The sequence below is a fragment of the Diaporthe batatas genome, assembly GCF_019321695.1.
Source record: "Diaporthe batatas strain CRI 302-4 chromosome Unknown Contig00014, whole genome shotgun sequence".
In the NCBI taxonomy this organism is placed as follows: domain Eukaryota; kingdom Fungi; phylum Ascomycota; class Sordariomycetes; order Diaporthales; family Diaporthaceae; genus Diaporthe; species Diaporthe batatas.
In genome coordinates this window covers 1599792-1618564 of record NW_025408561.1, presented here as the reverse complement: position 1 = coordinate 1618564, position 18773 = coordinate 1599792, and the positions used below count along the sequence as shown (strand labels likewise).

The window sequence follows — 18773 nt, the reverse complement described above, 5'->3', positions numbered from 1 at the left end:
TTACACTTCCTGGGCTCTTCACCGTGGTCTTGGATGTGAGGACAGCTTTGGGCGTAACTTACCAAGTGTGGGTGCCGCTAATTGTTCTGGTGGGAAGCGGCCCGACGTCCACAGTATCGACAACAACTCCCTTGACAACAGCTTCTTCAACGGAACCAACTTCCTCGTCAACCGCGCTTCCAACCGGGGCTGCACTGCGTGTCAACAATACCATCTCACTACAGGATACTACACCTGGATACAACACACGATATCTCTCTCATGACGGTGATAACCAAGTCACTCTTACAGAAGTATTGGATACAAGCTCCACATTGCTCAAGCAGCAGTCGAGCTGGACAGTACGGCCAGGGCTAGCTGACAGCAGCTGCATCTCGCTTGAGAGTCATGATAGCCCTGGTTCTTACCTTCGGCACTACTATTTCGCATTATATGTCAACGTTGGCGATAACAGCCTGCAGTTCAACCAAGACGCCACCTTCTGTCCACAACCTGGAAATAATGGACAAGGAGTCTCCCTCCGCTCCCTTATGTACACAACTCGCTTTGTCCGCCACTACGACCTCCTTGGCTGGCTTGCGGGCAGCGGGGAGACTAACAACAACTACGATCGTGCATATTTGTTCCCCGATGATACGAGCTTCTTAGTTGACAGCGCTTGGGCGTAAGTGCTGGCTGGTTTATGGTTGAGAGGTAGCATTTGATTAGGGCTATACATACTACACATACAAGTTTAATCTATTCTGTTGGATTCTTGTTTCATTAATGCCTCAATGTTATTTGTGCAAGTATAGTCATTTCCGTGGATTCCTAATTGGAAAGCCAGCTACGGATTCCGTTTCGCATAGTCCAGTTTGATACCTATCTCTCATATGAAGCTCGCTCATATTCGCATGACCATGGCCTATGCTGGGGAAGGACATCGTCACAATTGCCGAGGTTGAGGCCTAGAGGATCCACGATCACTTGGACGAGATCCAGGAATCCTCGCGGAGGGTGCATAACGCACTGCTTTTCCGTCTGCTTCGGCTGTTTGCTTCGGTGTTTGAGCTCAAGGATGACTAGGGGAGTAGGGTGCCGCAGCTTGTAATATATGGGCTCAAGGCCACACTGATTACAATATGCTTACCTTCGGGTTCCACCACCCTGTCGCAGGTCTGCAGGTGCCCGGGCGCGTCTTGACAAGGACCTCGGGATCACCGGTTGCGCATAGGGTTCAATATTTGTAAAACAAGAAAAAGGAGATCATCGCTGGAGTAACTCAGTCGTCCCACGGGGTATTATGAGTAGATTTACTAGTGATTTTGAATCGTGTAGTCAGGCGGGCATACTTGGCTACCCGATCAGTTCAAGGCATTTACGTTCTGAAGTTGACGTCACATTACGCTGCGGAGAAAGACAGAAGATGAATATAAAAGCGCTCTCTGTATTCCTCCATCATCGCCACCTGGTGCTCTTCCCACCACCAATCCTTCTCAATCACTTAGTAGAAGCTCCTGCATTGGGCGGTCAAAATCATTAGGGACATCATTAGTTTCGATGAGGCATATCACTGATCCAATTAGCCGTCTCAACTTTACCATCGCCGTTAATTCCTCTTTGTCATCCACGAAACCCATAACTTCAACCATGCGCGGTGGGCGGTTGAACCAGTCATACGAGGAGTATGCATTGTCTTCTGTGGCAGCAGTCCCGGGAGGCGGTCCCTCGTGCAGGAAGCGATCCACTACCCATTGTACCTTACGACAGCATCCGATGGGGCAGTAGCACTCCTGAAAGTCCAGAACCAGGCGGTCCAAGGTCATGAGTTTGATGCTGTCGATACGTTCGGCCCAGTCGATTTCCAGCTCAAGCGCCTTCGCATCATGCAGTGCTTGCAGGGCCTCGCCACGTGAGCGCCTGCCATCGTCGACGGATGCCTTGATGCCGTAATTCATGTAGAGGTTTGTGTGATCGTCGATCGGGTGGTCTCGCATGTCGAAGGTGTAGCTCACGTCACGGAGTAGTGGGGCATTGTTTGTCCGGTTGTCGATATCGCGTTGAAACCCATCTCCGCCGTGAGCTTCAAAGGCGGTACGCAAATTACAATATCGAGGATGTACAAAGGAGCCGGAAGGGAAGATGAACTGGTTACTGCCAAAGTAGATCCGCGCAGCTTCGTCGTGCACAGCTCGACTGACCCCCTGGATCAGGCCGAGAGGAATTGTATGATGGCTGTGCCTCATCGCGTGAAGTTCGTGTGTAACACCTTCGTAACGCCTGTAATAGTATCCGTCGAAGCTTTCGTAGTTCTCGACGGCCTCGAATGCCTGAGGCCCCATGCTGTGCCTGCTATTCGGTACAACGACCTTGCCCCTGAAAAGGGCGAGGCGGTATATTATGTCGCGGATCTCACCAGGCAGGTACATGAAACCATGGAATTCGTTGCTGCGACGCAATTGCTTGCACTTTTCGATGGTGTCGCGAAGGTACTGCTCAGCTCCAGATTCAGCTTCGGCCTCTGCCCAACGCCCCAAATCAATTTGCGACATGGCTTTTTTCATCCTCCACTTGGACTTGAAGGATTCGTATTCTCCGTTATCTCGTATGTCGTTCTCATTTGGGTTCCAGTATTCCATCATCCTGGTTTCCCAGTCTCTGGTGCGGACCTTGGCGAAGTGGCAGGTTACGGAATCGAGCAGGGCTTTCGAGAAACGTTCCCCACTCGGAAATTGGTATTTATGCTCTCGTTCCCATCGCAGGGCCGTATTGATCGGTACACCCATTATCAAGAGCCTCGAGTGAATGCTCCTCCAACTCCAACATAGGACATTTGTTGGGAAGATGAGTGTGAATTCCGCCTGGGCGGGGCACGAATTCTACATTTTACAGGTTCCGGATTCAAGGGTTGGACCCTAGACAGAATTGGACGTACCAAACAGCGCGCGCGGGGGTTATTCACGTTCGCTCACCTCCTCTGTCTAGAAAATTGAAAATAATTCCGTCGCTGATCACAGAGCACATGCAGCCGGTCAGACCATTTTATGAAGGCCCGCAAGCCGATGATAGCTGGAATTTGGAGCATCGAGGCTGCTCATTTTCAGAACAGTAGTGCCGGACACGTATGCTGTCCCTTGATAAATGAAGGATGCTCAAACACCCAGGGCTTAAGGAAGAGCAATATTGACAAATGCCAGTGCGGAAACCCAATAGCGAGGCCCAGGGAACAAAGATGTAATCGGAGGGCTGTTTGTGGCCAGCGGGTCTTATCAATAGACCGAGGTTCCGACGAGTTAGTTAGTTGGAGTTGAGACCACCAACCGCGCGGCTAGAGAGCCAATCCTGCCCAGGTGGGAATCCAGGGTGGCGCAAATTGACCCCTTGTTCCAGACACCTTCAAAGGGGTTGTACGTGTGGCCCGGCAGGAACGGCTAGCAACATATCAATGATCATTTACAGGTAGGCAGCTGGTAGGGCGCAAGGATGGAAAAATGAAGAGGCCGCTGAAAGTATCGCGTGTAACTCCGCGTTTAACTCCGCGTTCGGGTGGGGCTCGGCACTGAGCACACCCGTGTGGTGACTGCCGATAGGCTGGGGCTGGTCTACCCGGGTAGAGTCTCGCGTCGATCATCCAAGACGTCGGCCCCGATCGGTGGTTCGCGTCAAACCTCGTGCTTGCATGCTGTGTAAAGTCGTATTCCGTACCCCATTCGCAGTTGTCGACGTGTGTGTACAGCCAACAATCCCTACAGATAAATCCTGTTTCTATTATTTTCGGAGAAGGTCACTCTCCCATATGATTTAGCTGTGCAGTCTACAGATCTTCAACAATCCTAGGACAGTCCCACTGTTTTCTACAATTACCATGCATAACAATTTGAGGGAGAATACTTGACAGCTAAATTGGCCAATGGTTTTCTCTTAAAAGTGCCCGATGACCTGGGGGACTTTATGCTTGACTAGCGATCAGGAGGGAATACCCACAGTCACTGCACTAAATTCGTGCACACGGATGCTTGAATTCCGTTCATCAAGATGCAGGGCGATCTTGCCAACTCCGACGCCTCAAAGCTGGTCAATACGTACGGACTTCGTCCACGCATAAAAGAGCCAAGGCCGCCTTCACGAGTGATTAATGGAGCTATCGTAACGGTCCAGACTCAATTTGCACTACATGTAAAATTCGCAGAATGTTTATTCCGACCATCGTCGCTTATCCCGCCACCACAGCAGCTGCCTGTGTGGCTATTGCGGTGTCGTGTGCAAGCGTCTACGCGTTATATCAGCTGTTCTTCTCGCCTCTGTCAAGCATACCCGGGCCATTCTGGGCCAAGCTGACCAGCTTCCCCCGACTGAATAGTGTGCTTGGAAATGCCACACATATCGAGCTTGTGAATTACCACAAGAAATACGGGACAGTAGTTCGAATTGGACCGAATGCATTGTGAGATTTTCACACTTTTTAAGATTCGACGATTACAGGCTGACTTGGTTTTCACAGGAGCGTCACTGACCCCACGGCTTTCCGTGAGATTTACAGTGTGTCGCTGTCTCTGCCCGCCCCTTGAGAGGATCGCTAACACACCAAAGAGGCAGGCAATAAGTTCATCAAGACCGAGTCCATGGACGTCCTGAATGCCGGTCGCTCTTTCGATCTCGCTGGTGAGAGGAACGAAAAGGTCCACGGCGAACAACGCAAGCTGGTCGCGCGGGCCTACTCCTTGGAGTCTATGATCCAGCTTGAGCCACGCGTTGACGAGACTGTCCAAGCTCTGCTGAATAAATTCGATGAGATCACTGGCCAGACTATCGATCTCGCACAATGGTTCCAATTGTTCGCATTTGGTGTGTCCCAATATTACCTGATGCGAGTCGAGTGCCAGTCACTAAGTAGCTCAACAGACATAATTGGATCGATCAGTTTCTCCCGCCCCTACGGCTATATCGCAGCCGGTGACGACAACGGAATGTTCGATAGACTTAAAGCTACCTTCAAATCCATCGCGTGGCTAACACGTGCTGTTTGGGCTTTCCGATTACACCTGAAGCTGAAGTCAATATTTGGCGGCTGGTTCGGCGTCGCAGCTGATAATCGAAACGGCTACTTCAACCAGTTCGCGTGGCGGGAGATACACGCGAGAAAAGACCGCGGCGGCGACGACCGAGATATTCTTGGAAAGCTTCTTGAAGTGCAGCGAGGCAAGCATCAAATGAAGGACATCGACATCGCCTTCATGATGACTTCAAACGTCACTGCCGGGTCGGACACGACTTCAATTGCGCTCAGCTCTGTATTCCATTATCTATTGCGCAATCCGGATACACATCGCAGCCTGATGTCTGAATTAGAAGATAAGGCGGCCAGAGGCGAGCTCAGCCCCATTGTTACTGCAAGCCAGGCCGGGTCTTGTGCATACCTGCAGGCAGTAATCTATGAGGCCTTGCGTCTGCGCCCATCCGTCGGTCTTACACTGGATCGTGTTGTACCTCCAGGTGGAATGACTATTGACGGTCATTTTGTTCCGGAAGGGGTAAGAACAGGGTTTTGTTGTCTTCAACCGGTCCGCTTGTGCTGACATTGTGACAGACAGAGGTCGGGACCAGCGCGTGGGCCCTTCATCGGGAGCCCAGCATATGGGGTTCTGATGCCGAGTCGTTCCGCCCCGAAAGATGGCTGGGCAAGGAAAATGAGGGACTGAGTAAGTCTATCATCCTCTCGAACTGTACAGAAATGCTGAACCCGGTACAGAGCGGTACTTCTTTACTTTCGGCGGCGGGTCACGAACATGCCTCGGTCGCAGTAAGTGCCTCTTCATGACATGTCCGTCCAAATTTCAGCTTGCTGATTTGCATCTTGCTTCACAGATATCAGCTGGTTGGAAATTGAAAAGGTGAGAATTACTATCAACGCTTTGCATGAATGATCTAACCCGACTGTATAGCTTGTGCCAACCTTACTGATGCGCTACAACTTTCGGCTGGCGCCTCATGCCACCTTAACCGACGACTGCGGGTAAGTTACACTGTCAGGCTTTTATCATGGGATGAGGACACATGACTAATTCTACAAAGGTTCCTTGTGTTTGGGAGGGGGCTCCATGCCTCCTGGGTGCCCCGAGAGGCTTGATATTGCCATAATAAAGGATCCTAATCTCCTCTGGGACACTCAGGTTTGGAGAAGCATTGGCTATAATCCAATTAGCTTATTCAACAAGATTGAAGGGCATTGATCCTATTTTGTGGTCTGCTTGCAAGGAGACAATGATTACAGGAAAAAAGAAAAGAAGAAAAAAACAATCGGCTCGCATTGTTTATGTCAATAGTTTCTCTCAATTTATTTAGGAGACTGTTCTGGGTTCTGTGAAGTGTGGGTCTCTCGTTCCGTATCGAGGTTTGTGTGTATGAAGGAATCAATAATACAAGGATGCTGATGCAGCAGGTGACTTGGAGTGGGCCGGAACTTAGGATGAAAATTTAAATGTGTAGTTGTGGAAGCAGTAAGTTGGTCTGCACTTGGTGAAGGATGGCTGGAAGGATGTTTTATTCGGCGTTGCTATCCATGACTTTCCCAATTTACGCTTCTAGTCGCCCAAGGGTGCCTGCCCCTGGCTCGGCGAATATGACATACCCGTTGAGTATGGCTGTGAAATTAGCTGCAGATATCGTAAAAGTTTCTGTCGAAACAGCAAGTGATCCCAGTAGATGGAGGCCAAGCCCGACATGGATGCTGCACAGCACCTGGGCAGGACACAGAACAACAACAAAAGTACAAGGCGAGGTATGACATCCTCACTCATTGTACCCCAAAATAACTTACCAAATATAAAGGTCCTCAAAAATTTGAAAGCATATGTGGTTTCGTTTCTAATCCCTATACATATAAAACATATGTGGTGCCTTTTGAAAGCGTCAAGGTAACTAAGGTAGGATGGTCTCTTGGTGTTGTGGAGTTTAAGAAAGCAACTGAACGACAGATTGGTGAGGAATTAGAGAGTTTTGATGCAGTACGAGGCTACTTGGGGGGATTAGGAAAGGTTGTGTCTAGCTCTCTCCTTGGTGGAGGTGATGGATATATCTAGAGAAAAATAAAACCGGTACAGTCTACTTGATATAAATACCTTGGTATGCCACTTGTCCAAGTCGGTGTCCAAGTCTCAAGCTTCTTTAAAGGTACCTAGGTATTAAGACTAAATAAAAGTGCAGTAACTAATTAGTTACCCACATTCTAATTCTTTTCCACCTTATAATTACATATAAACCTCGGCCTATTAACTAATACTACTATCACTCTATAGAAATTATTATAAGAATATAATATACTTTTTAATTATATTTATTACTTTTATATATTTAAATAACTTATTTTAATTTCCTTACTTATATTAATATATTTATAATTATAATTTAAAGTTAGAAATAATTATAAATATAAAATTAAAAGTTAAGTATTTCTTTTAAAATAATATAAGTATATAAATAAAGTTTAAAAGTAATTATAAATATTTAAAAGTTTATAAAATATTTATAATTTTAAATATTTAAATATATAATATATTTATAATAAAATTAATATGAATAATATAAATTATAAACTATTTATATTTTTAATCTTATTATTAAATTAGAAATAAATAATTAAAGTTTTAAAGAAATAAAATATAATATATTTTTAAAAATTAACTTAATTAAATTTAATATATTAAACTTTTATAATAACTTTAAAATTATTTATAATATTATTTATTATTAAAAATACTTTTATATTAATATATTAAGTTATATTAATTCGAGCTAATAATATTAACTTATTAAAAGTTAAAACTATTATAGACTATAGGCTAATTTTAATATTATTAAACACTATATACGAGATCGCTATATAACTTAAGTAAATATAAGTTAATTAAAATAAGTAAAAATAAAGTTACTATTTCCTTAAAGAATATATATAGGTTTTAAATTTATTTAAATAAATACTTATTTAACGAACTTAAAAACTATTAACTTTATAAATACAACTACTTAAAAGTAGTTACTTAACTTATTATATTATTAAATTAAGAAATAATTTTTAAGTAAGGTAACTACACTTTATTACTATTTTAAATTTATAATTCTAATAGTTTTATTATAAATAAAAGAAATAATTATTAATAATTAAATTTATAATTATATAAAAATAAATCTTTATTTTATAAAGAATTTATTATTATTTAAAATTATTAATATATTTTAAAAGAAGTTAAGGGATTATAAGTTTAATTTAAAATAAATTAAAATTTATAAAATTTTAAACTTAAACATAAAATATTTAAACTTTTAACTTTATTAAAAATATTAAATAAACTTAAAAGAGACTTAAATAAAATTAAAAACTAAATTAAGTTATAATATAATAAAATAATTAAATAAAGATTAATTAAAAAATTATAATTATAAGTCTTTTAACCTTATATTAAGGAGGGAGTATAAATAATATAAAGATATCTTTTTTAAAAGTATAGACCTCACTTAGATTTATTATTTAAATTCCTTCTCCTAGATGTCTTTAAATTCTTCCTTAAGAAGTACATGTGCTAAACCATAGGGTATGTCTAAAGGAGAAGAGGTGATCTTTGTTCCATTCGTTTCTACATCTTCCCCTCCAGGGCTCTCTACACAACACCAGTTTTAAGCAGCTCCTAACTACCAACCCCTAGCTGAGTAAGTACCGACACATATCTTAATGTGGGCCACATCCCTTTAGTAACCATCACAATGTAGTATCAACTGGTGCAATGTCTATCGCACTCCTGCCTGCCCGGTTTTAGCAGTCGGGGAAGGCGGAACTCTAATCTTGGCAAAGCTGACCGCGGCGACATATTACAAATGCTGGAGGCAGATGCTTAGCACCTCCATCGTGATGGCTCACCATAGAATAAGTCGCCGGTGGTGTGTATGTGTGTGACCATGAGCCCGGATGAACTCAAGAGCCGATTTGGGAGTAGTCAGCTTGAATCAGCAAATGACATTTTACTCCCAGGGCACAGATTCATATTGTATCACCAGAGCATCGTTACACCACGGTGGCGAGACGAATCGGCTTATATTTATATAGACCACCTCTAGGACACTACTTGTATAAATGTGGATTCCATCTTGGTGGAGAAAAGCCAAAAATATAAATAGTCTATATTCATATAGACGTTGTCTCGCAATCCGGACATCAAGGCGATCCGCAAATTCAAAACCCGTCATCCATTTCTCCCAATCCCAGCATTCACCACCTGGGCAGGCAGCTATTTTCTCGCCACTACTCAAGCCGTCGACCATGTCCACACCGAGCACAACTGCCGACCCTTGGTCCCTGAGCGGCAAGAGCGCCGTCGTGACCGGGGCCTCCAGGGGAATCGGCAAGGCAATCGCCATCCACCTCGCTCGCAAGGGCCTTGAGAACATTGCAATCACCTACGCATCAAACAAGGCCGCGGCTGACGACACGCTCGAGGCCTGTCGCGCGCTGGGCGTCAAGAAGGCCACGGCGATCAGGGCCGACGCCCTGGACCCCGCCGTCTGGCCCGGCGTCATCACGCAGTCCCTCGCGGACCTCGGCGTGGACACGATCCACATCCTCGTCAACAACGCCGTCCTGGGCGACCCGGCCTACTACAGGGCCAGCTCGGAGCTCACGCCGGACAGCTTCGCGTCTGTCATGCTCGCCAACGTCTACGCCCCCGTGGCGACGGCCGTGGCGTTCATGGAGCACGCGGCGCCCAAGAACGCCGGCGGCGGCGGCGGGAGGGTCATCAACATCTCGAGCATCTCGGGCACGGGCACCTGCGCCGAGCCCTTGATGACGTACGGGGCCAGCAAGGCGGCGCTCGACAGCTACACGAGGTCGCTCGCTGACACGTATGCGTCGGACCGGGGCATCACGTTCAACAGCGTCATCGTGGGGCCCACCGCCACGGATGCCCTGCACATGTTGCTTTCCGAGCTGCCGACCGAGGCTGCGGACAAGCTCATTTTCGAGACGTCGGCTGCTCCGCGGTTTGGTGAGCCTGATGACATTGCCTATATAGTCGGGTTCCTTGCCAGCGAGGAGGGTCGGTGGGTGAATGGGGCGGCTGTAAGTGCTAATGGAGGTCACAGAACAACCCTTGCGGCTCTGGGGTGATGGCTTCATTGGCACCTAGGTAGTGGGACTGAGTGCCCGTGCCATTGAGTAGTACCGGTCTACAGGTACCAAGTCACCTAGGTAGGGATGGCGCTACGGATCTCTTACGAATTTTGTTCAATCTCAATCAAGCGTTTTTGTTTTTTGACCACTGTTGTCGGCATTGTAAGTTTATTAGTGCTGGGGTTTCGAGCGTTTACCACTGTATGAACTAGAGTTGTATAGCCTCGGACATATACGGAACAGAAACGAAACCAGCTGAATCAACTCTACATATTGACATAAGAATAGTTTGTAGGAAGTTTGTCTAAAAACGTCTTTTCGTTATCCCGTAAGCCGCGGTTCAAGTGGGCCCTCGCATTTTGGAGCCTTCCAGGTTGTAAACGTTTCCAATCAGGTACAATACAGAAGTCAGGCATTTAGAATCAAATCACCAACTTACAACCTTAAAGACAACCCAGTCACAGCAAACACAGTATCACGAGAGAAAATCCAAAGAAGGCAGCCAAGTACCTCTTGTCATGTTGTTTGTGGGTGACCCCGAGAAAACCAAAATCCATTGTAACTCCCAGGTGTAATGTGTATGTGTGAAGCATCACTCATCATTTCCCCATCAAATCTGGATGGGAAAAAGAGAACCCAAAGGTGGAGGGCCCCCACATGTCCGTCCGCTGTACCACACCATGTTTTTAGTCTACCAGTCTTTCGTCGGCGGAAAGAATAAAAAATAAAAGAAAAAGAAAGCATTGTAGGCTCCCTGTTCTGTTCCCATCCGATTCTATCCATACCCAACGCGGATACTAGCTAAGGAGGTGACTCTTTTGAAAATTATGCAAGAAAAACACGGGAGACGGCCTGGCGCCTCCCAAGGGGGAATCATCTTTTTTGTGTCTGAGGCCGCTGTAAGAGCCAACGCAACAGAACAGGAAACCGGAGAAAAAGGGGGGGTTGCCTTGAACCTCGGAATGAGAGAGGGGCAGAGGATTCAAAGCGTTCAGAAGGTGAAACGCCGACGTTTGTTTTGTTGTGTTGGTGGTGGTGTCGTACCCGACAGGTCCTCGCGCTTCACTTCCCACCAAGAGCAAGAATGAATTGTGTGTCTCCTAAGGGTCGGCCGCCTTCAGTCCCTTGGGTCATAGATCTTGCTCTTGATGTACTTGGTGAGTGCCACGTCTCCCCACTCCTCCCACTCATTCCACTGTGCCTCGGGCAAGGCGCTGACGCCCTCCCGCCTGGCAGCCTTCATCACCTCACGGGCCACGATAACGCTGGCCTCGCGGACGCGCTCGATGCGTGGGTAGATGAGGCCCTTGTGGATCTCGTCGGCGTTCAGGGAGCCAGCGAGAGCCGCGGCTGACTCGTAGATCATGGTGTCGGTGACCCTGGTTGCCTTTGCGAGGATGGCACCCAGACCGATACCGGGGAAGACGTAGACGTTGTTGCCCTGGTTGGGGTGATATGTGACAGCATGGTCCGCGGTCTTGACGGTGTAGGAGTTGAATGGCGAGCCGGAGGCAAAGATGACACTGCCCTCGGTCCAATTGATGGCCTGCTCGAATGTGCACTCGGCCTTGGTAAGAGGGTTGGAGAGAGGGAACAGGATGGGCCTGCGTCCGAGGCCACCAGAGTCGACGGACGCCTTGAGCGCACGGACAACGCTCTCGGTGAAGACGCCGAAGGTGGCTGTCAGGCCAACAAGGGCGGATGGCTTGACATACTCGATGACCTCCTCGAGGGTGCGGAACTGGTGGCCGTTGTTGTCTGTGCGAGCGAAGTACTTCTTGTGCTCGGCCAGCCTGTCGCCACGGTCCTTGGTGACAAGGCCCTTGGTGTCGACAAGCCAGAACTTGTCCTTGGCCGCCTGTTCTGACAGGCCGCGGCGAGTGTAGTACTCAACCAGCTGCTTGGCGACACCAACACCGGCGGATCCAGCGCCCATGAAGACGAGACGCTGCTCTTCTAATGGGACTCCGGAGAGGCTTGCAGCTCCGATGTATCTAAAACATCCATGTCAGTAACAGCTTGCGGACTGCAATAAAAATGCAAAGGAGCAACTTACCCGGCCAGGACGACAGCACCAGTCCCCTGGATGTCGTCGTTGAAGCACTTGTAGTTGTTGCGGTAGCGGTCGAGGTAGTTGAAAGCCTTCTCAGACTCAAAGTCCTCGAACTGGACAACCATGTCAGGGTAGACCTCCTTTGTGGCGGCCATGAACTCATCGGCAAAAGCCTGCTGCTCAGCGACGGAGGGGCGCTTCTGGCGGAGACCAAGGTAGAGCTCATCCTTCAGGTTGGTCTCATTGTTGGTACCGCAGTCCAGCACGATTGGCAGGGTCTTGCTGGGGTGGATACCGGCGGCGGCGGTGTAGAGGGCGAGCTTGCCGATAGGGATTCCAATGCCGTTGAAACCAAGGTCACCGAGACCCAAGATACGCGAGCCATCAGTGACGACGCAAATCTCAGGGTTTGGGTAGGGCCAATTCCTCAGGATGGTCTTGATGGACTTTCGCTGCTTGATCGAAATGTACAAGGCCTCTGGGCGGGTGTAGAGGGTCGAGTACTGCAGGCAGACATCACCAATAGTAGGCGTGTACACGAGCGGCATCATCTCCTTGCCATGGTCCATGAGCAGGCGGTAGAAGAGATCGGCATTTTGGTCCTTGACCGACGACAGGTAGAGGTACTTGTCTACGTTTGTCTGGCGGGAGCGGATCATGCGCAGGGCACGCTGGCATCCCTTCTCAAGGTCCTCGATCTGGTGGGGGATGAGGCCGGTGAGGTTCTTCTTGGCACGGTCTTCTGGTGAGAAGGCCAGACCTGATGTTGTGTGTTAATATCAATGGGGGGACGGCCACGAATATTATTGAGAGGAACTCATAACTGACCCTTATTCCAGAGGGGTTCCCGGAGGACCTGGTAGCCAGTGGCCTGGTACTCTGAGATGTACTCGGTCTGACGGGTTTGTTGGACCTCGCCGTAGGTGTCCTGCCTGTAGCCGCGCAGCTGGTCGAGCTGCTGGGCCTTCATGGCCTCTTCGATGCCTTGGATATCGACGGAAGACATTGGGTTGAAGATTGATATCCTTCTTGAGGAAGCTGACATGCGCTTGGAGATGGAAGTGAGGGATGTGCGGCCAGTGGACGAGGACGGGGAGGCAGAGCGAGGGGTTGATATATCTGAACTGGAGGAGGAGTAAGGGTAGGGAACCGAAGCCATTGGCATAGGGATCGCCCGGAGGAGAGTATGTGTGAGGGAGGAGAGGAGGAAAAAAGTAGAAAAGGCGAAGTTGAGGGCAACTTTTGTAAGCGGCGAGTAGGGTGAGAATGAGGGTGTGGCCGCTTTGGGGGTCGAGCCGGTCGAGGATTCCGAGGAGGACTGATGGAGCAGTCGGGTACAGAGCGGGTACGCAGGGTACGCAGGGTAGGATGATATGACCAGCTGCGGCGACGGGTCTGGACGAACAGGGTTGGCAAGGTTGTCGGTATTAGTGGTGGTATCAAGAATCTTTAGAGGAGATCGGGCCTGAATACGACCTAGGCGGCGGATGCGGGCTGGACCAGATGCAGATGCAGAAGACGCAGAAGACGCAGCAGATGCAGCACGCGAGTAGGAGGGGGCTTGATTAGCGGAGAATGGGACCACGCGACGACGGACAGCTGGGGACAACGGCAGCCGTCGGGCGGAGACGAATACTCCTTTTAAGGCCATGGACAACGCCATCGAAGGTACGAAGTACGGAGTACTCGGCAGAGTGACAACGTCTTGCAAATTGGACGGGTGCAGGGCAGGACAGGGTCGGAAGAATGAGGAAACGCGCGAGCAGGGTCTGTAACAAGCTGTGCAGCCCTGGTGTCAGGCGGTTTCAACTTGTGCCGTGCGTCCCAGCAAGACAGACCCCAAGACAGGCCCCAAGGCTCTGACTGACTGACTGACTGACTGACTGATGGACTATCCGGCTGCACCTTGCCTTTTACGACCCAGCCAACAACAGCCTCTGGCAAGAATGCAAAAGAGTCAGCTACCTTCTCCCAGAGCCTCCGCAATTACTCACGAGTTTTCCTTGCCCGTTCCTCTTTCCCCCGCGTGGCAGGCCTGGGAACCCACAGGATTGACAGCCTGTACGTAAAACTTGGCGGGGGTGGACAAGAAAGTCAAGCCAGACAAGCCAGACAGACAAGCCAGACGAGCCAGACGAGCCCGGCCGAGTCGTGTGCGTTGGCCGGCGGGCGGGTTTGACTTGGTGCCCAAGAGTTGGCGCAGGATGGGCCCCGGATTGGGGTCAAGGATCTGTGGGTGCGTGTGTGTGGGAGTTGTGGGAGTGCTGTCGTGCTGGCTGGTTGGCCTGGGGGATTCGGGAGGGTGGCCAAGATCCGTCAAGAATAGCTCGTGCTTCTCTCCTGGTCTCCTGGTCTCCTGGTCTCCTGGTCGGTGTCTTGGTCTTTTCTTTCAGTCTCTTCCTGCTCGTTCTACAAGGCCGACCTTAATTCTTATGGTAAGCTGACGAGTCGCCATGGCCGATGGTCGGCACCAGAGTCGACACAACATGGCTGGCCGCATGGCTGCATGGCTGGACGGGAGATAACAATCAGTAGATACGGAGTATACCTACAGACGGGCGGCCGTGCGGCCTGCGCCCAGAGCTGTCGAGCCAAATCGTTGGGACCGGGTCGTGTTCGCTGGCCCTGCAATGGCCGACAAAAACTCAACTGAAGTGAGCCCTCAGCGTTGTGTCGATCCAATCCTCGTCTCCCCGGTTCTGCACGAAAACGAGTGGGGGCCTGGGTCTGGTCCAAGGCTGGGGCGCAGGGGGGCTTCGGGGACAGGGGCATGGGCATGGGCATGGGCAGGGGCAGGGGCCCCACCGAGGGACGCCGCTTCCCTGTCAGGGTTTGCCAATGCCGGGGAGCCGCTCCTCCTCCTCCAGTCCTTTCCTTTCCCGCAGGCCGGACTCCTCCACTCTTGACTGCATGTCTTGTTTTGGTGCTGACGGCCGCCTTCAACTCTTGCGAAGGGTGCAGCTCCCAGCCTCGACCTGGGCTGGGCTGAGGAACCCCATCTGTTCTCAGTTCCCGAGCGTCCTCAACCCTACCCTCCTCTCAGGGAGACAGACAAGGAGCACCGAGGAAGGAGGGCAGGAGACGGGACTTGCCTGGCCAGGAGACCGCCGCCAATTGGAGCTCGGCCAATGATCCATCACTCATCATACCTTGCCGTGTCGAGGCAGAGGGAAAGGGTCACTGTGACCTTTGGCGCGGCTCGTGGCGTCTCCACCGGGCGGGTGGTTCCCCCACATTCAATTCATATCAATTGGAAGGCAATGAATGCTACTAAACTAAATGTCGGTCCCAGTCCGCACAAGATGCCCACTTTACGAAAAAGATCGGGGTGCTGACGAACCTGACGAACCCTTGGCAGCCAACATCAGATTTGGGCACAACCTCATGTCCCATCTGTCGCCGGCCTCAAGATGTTATCCAATGCCACAGCTCATGTCGTTATTGCACGCCGGGGATATTCAGCGATCAAATAACCGCATAAGTCCACCAGATCTGGTCTGGTCTGGTCTGGTCTGGTCCCCGCCCGTCTTGAGCCTCATCCCACTGCACTGGCCACGACGACAATCACCTTTTGGTCTGCTGTTTCTGCCGTCACAACTCTTGCCTCTCACATGTTCCCGTCCGAGCTCCCTTCCAGAACTTTTTTTCTGATCGTCTTGGCAAGCACGAGGGTGCCGGGGGGCCAGGGTGCTTGCAGGGGGCCCGCTGACATGCCTTCCGAGTCTTCCCGACTGCGACATGGGCCAGCCTGTCAGGCCTGTCTGCCCGTCAGGCCCGTTTCCCCCATTCCCCATCAACAAATATTGGGCGCCCGGCCGTGGGGCCGCCCAGCCAGCCCAGGTCCAGCCCAGGTCCAGCCTGGTCGGTTTCAGGGTCCCCGCTAGTCCATGCTGCACGGTAGTCTACTGTCGTGCTCACCGAGCACGGGAGCCGGGCGCGGGCACGGGCTCACCGTGAGGGTTTGGCTAAGATGAGATGTGTGATGAGGCGCGACGACGGGTCGATGGAGCACACAATACGACACGTTTTGTTTTTTTTTCGTGCCACCCCCTTCTCCTTGCCGCACTCTCCGGTTCGTATCAGCAGCACCGGCACAGACTGGAAGGCACAAGTCTGGGTGCTGCAATATGGGAGCATGAAGGCCGTGAAACCAGCACTCTTATCACGATTCACCTGCGTCTGATGTGCGCAGCGGGTAGGATGGCGCTCCCCTTCCCCACCTGTCTCAAGCCATCCACCAACCATCCAGTTTCCGTTGGTCCATCGGTCTGATAACACTCAGGCCAACAGACCCAGGTCCTCGTCCAAATCCGATTCCCCAGGCTAAGCTTTCGGTCGGGTCTTGGAAAAGCTTCGCTTGGTTGTATCGACGCGCTTTGACTACTCAGAGTGGCCATGAGTGCCTCGGAAAATCTCACGTGTCCGTCCGCCCACATGCGCCCGGCTTGCCACCTGTGTGTTGATAGTCCCCTCGTGAGCCCACGATCACCTTCGTCTGGACAATCAGACATGATGGGGCACACCAGACGGCCCGTCTGATCTCCAGTCCCGTCCTCCCGCGCAGCCGCCGGCTTGTACACCGCGGGCCGTTCGAGCTAGCTTACAGCCTATGGTAGGCTGGATCCTGTCTTCAAGGTTTCCGAGTCCCCAATGTCGAAGCGAAACCTTGGGACTCGCGCCAGTCTCAACGTTTCCTAGCTCAACGCGACTCGTTGGCTCATGCTCTTGTCCAAGGTTTCCTGCCCATTGCACGATACATCCAGGCCGGCCACTGCCACAAAATGCATCCCAGTCCGTATCAGGACTCGCGGACGATCCGAGTGTCGTCTTTCAAGGTTGTTATCCTGCGCTGCAGCAGATGGCTGCAATCTGCCATCACGGGGCATGGAATCACCACACATACTTCGTGGTCAAGAATAGCCGTTGTTGAGATCGAACTAACACCCCGCATGCATACCTCTTTTCACTAGCCACTGCAACACCAGATCTGCCGGGATTCCCTAGGGCGTACTTCCACGCTGCGAACATACCTAGTGTGCATGGCTGTCCCATTTTGAGCCTAGCCCTCCTGGCTGCTGAGTTCCATCCCGGGCTGTCATGCATGCATGCAAGCCACCTACAAGCGACACCATCGACGCCTCCCCCAACGAATCTAGCTGACATGCACCCGACCATCGACCTGTGCCGTCCAAGTGACTACCCTGGGTAGCTACTCCGTACACGCATCCTCCAAGCCCGCCCGCCCCCATGCCCGGACCTTGGCGCCCCGGCGGAGTACAGTCATCATCGTTGCGCCGGAGACCGTGAGAGACCCCTACTACGGCCTACGGGGAAAAGAGAATGGGCTGTGCACAGCCCGGTGTCGGATTGTTGTTGTTCACGTCTTTCTAGTTTCTATTAATCGGACTCCCTCCCTTGCATTTGGGATGCTCTGATGACTAGGGCCGCCCTCGGTCACCGATCGGGGGTTGTCGTCGACTGCGCGATTCTCTCGGACATTCGGTTTGTTTTTGAATTCTTTTTCGCTCGCAGGCCAGCGGCTACCCCAGGATTTTCCCCCGCGGACCATCTCGATTTTTTTTCATCTAGCTAAGTAGGTAGCTAGCTTTGTTCGGGATCTACTCATAGCGTAGAGCCTATTTCTTTTCCCCAAAGCTATCGCGAACTTCCAATGCCGGTATTGGTGGTGGTTCATCCATGTGAGCAGAAAGCCACGCCCAGGCGCGTTGCGAAACGGACTAGATCCCCAGCAAGCAGTCCACACAGACCCCCAAGATACATGACATGGATGAGGTTATGTAGAGTGACTTCTTTCGGGTTCAATAAATAAAGCTTATTCCCTGATAAATTGTTTTCTTTTCTGCAGGTGCAGACCAGGGCCCGCCTGATGATAGTCTCTCCGGCAGCCAGGCTCGGCGGTGTCCTTGGCGCCGGGCCATCGGGTTACAAGTTATTTCAGCAAGGAAAGCTATGTGAAGCGGGCTGACCCCAAGATTCTGTAGAACTGTGGTTATTTTATTGTCTGCTATCCAGTGCTAAGAAATAAGGAGGAGAGATATTCTACTAGCTGTGCTGCCGAACTCGTCCAGGCGCGTCTTTTTCAATGGCAGCGATGATCTCATACCTATTCTCCTCTCCTTCCATCCTATTCCCCAGTCTATCTTACCTCATTTTACCAATACATTAGCATGAACAGTCTGAAGAATCAGATGTCGACTCCCACTCTTCGTCCGACCAGAACGAAGACGATGAAGTGGACGACTCCGTGCCCGAGGATTCTGAGTCTTCATCAAGCATGTAGTCATTGTATTTTCTCTTCATTGTAAGGTCTTTAATTTGCAAGGTTGCTCTCAGCTTAAAACTCGATTTCTTCACTTTCTGAGTCTGTTCAAAAACCTGATTTGCTGCCGAGGTTTGGATTGATCCCCGATGCGAGCCAGCAATTCAACCTTTTGTATAGCGAGGTGCTCTTGGGCAACAGAAACAATCTTGGAACATCAAAGTCACACCACTTCTCAAGTCACTCTCTAAGTAAGCAATCAATTTGAGTGACTCATTCCATATGCTGGTGTTTTATACTGG

At 50.2% G+C, this 18773-nt stretch overlaps 4 protein-coding genes across 4 annotated transcripts; 2 read left to right on the top strand and 2 right to left on the bottom strand.

The window, feature by feature from the left end:
* Positions 1-1362: 1362 nt before the first annotated feature.
* KVR01_010810 (uncharacterized protein) lies at positions 1363-2878 on the bottom strand. The gene has a single exon (XM_044794260.1). It carries the CDS (start codon positions 2763-2765, stop codon positions 1476-1478), a length of 1290 nt encoding a protein of 429 aa, XP_044639957.1. The 5' UTR covers positions 2766-2878; the 3' UTR covers positions 1363-1475.
* A 1291-nt stretch (positions 2879-4169) lies between these two features.
* Positions 4170-5996, top strand: KVR01_010738 (uncharacterized protein; the record flags this gene model as incomplete). Its single annotated transcript, XM_044789169.1, has 7 exons — positions 4170-4423; positions 4481-4518; positions 4570-4824; positions 5065-5510; positions 5567-5678; positions 5845-5870; positions 5922-5996. 7 exons carry the CDS (start codon positions 4170-4172, stop codon positions 5994-5996), a joined length of 1206 nt encoding a protein of 401 aa, XP_044639885.1.
* A 3293-nt stretch (positions 5997-9289) lies between these two features.
* Positions 9290-10135, top strand: KVR01_010850 (uncharacterized protein; the record flags this gene model as incomplete). Its single annotated transcript, XM_044788007.1, has 2 exons — positions 9290-10068; positions 10111-10135. The coding sequence occupies 2 exons, from the start codon at positions 9290-9292 to the stop codon at positions 10133-10135; spliced, it is 804 nt and encodes a 267-aa protein (XP_044639997.1).
* Positions 10136-10275: 140 nt separating this feature from the next.
* KVR01_010959 (uncharacterized protein) lies at positions 10276-14872 on the bottom strand. The gene is made up of 4 exons (XM_044784322.1): positions 14186-14872; positions 13020-14128; positions 12195-12951; positions 10276-12132 (listed from the first exon to the last, which is right to left on the bottom strand). The coding sequence occupies exons 2-4, from the start codon at positions 13852-13854 to the stop codon at positions 11256-11258; spliced, it is 2469 nt and encodes an 822-aa protein (XP_044640106.1). The 5' UTR covers positions 13855-14128; positions 14186-14872; the 3' UTR covers positions 10276-11255.
* Positions 14873-18773: the final 3901 nt, after the last annotated feature.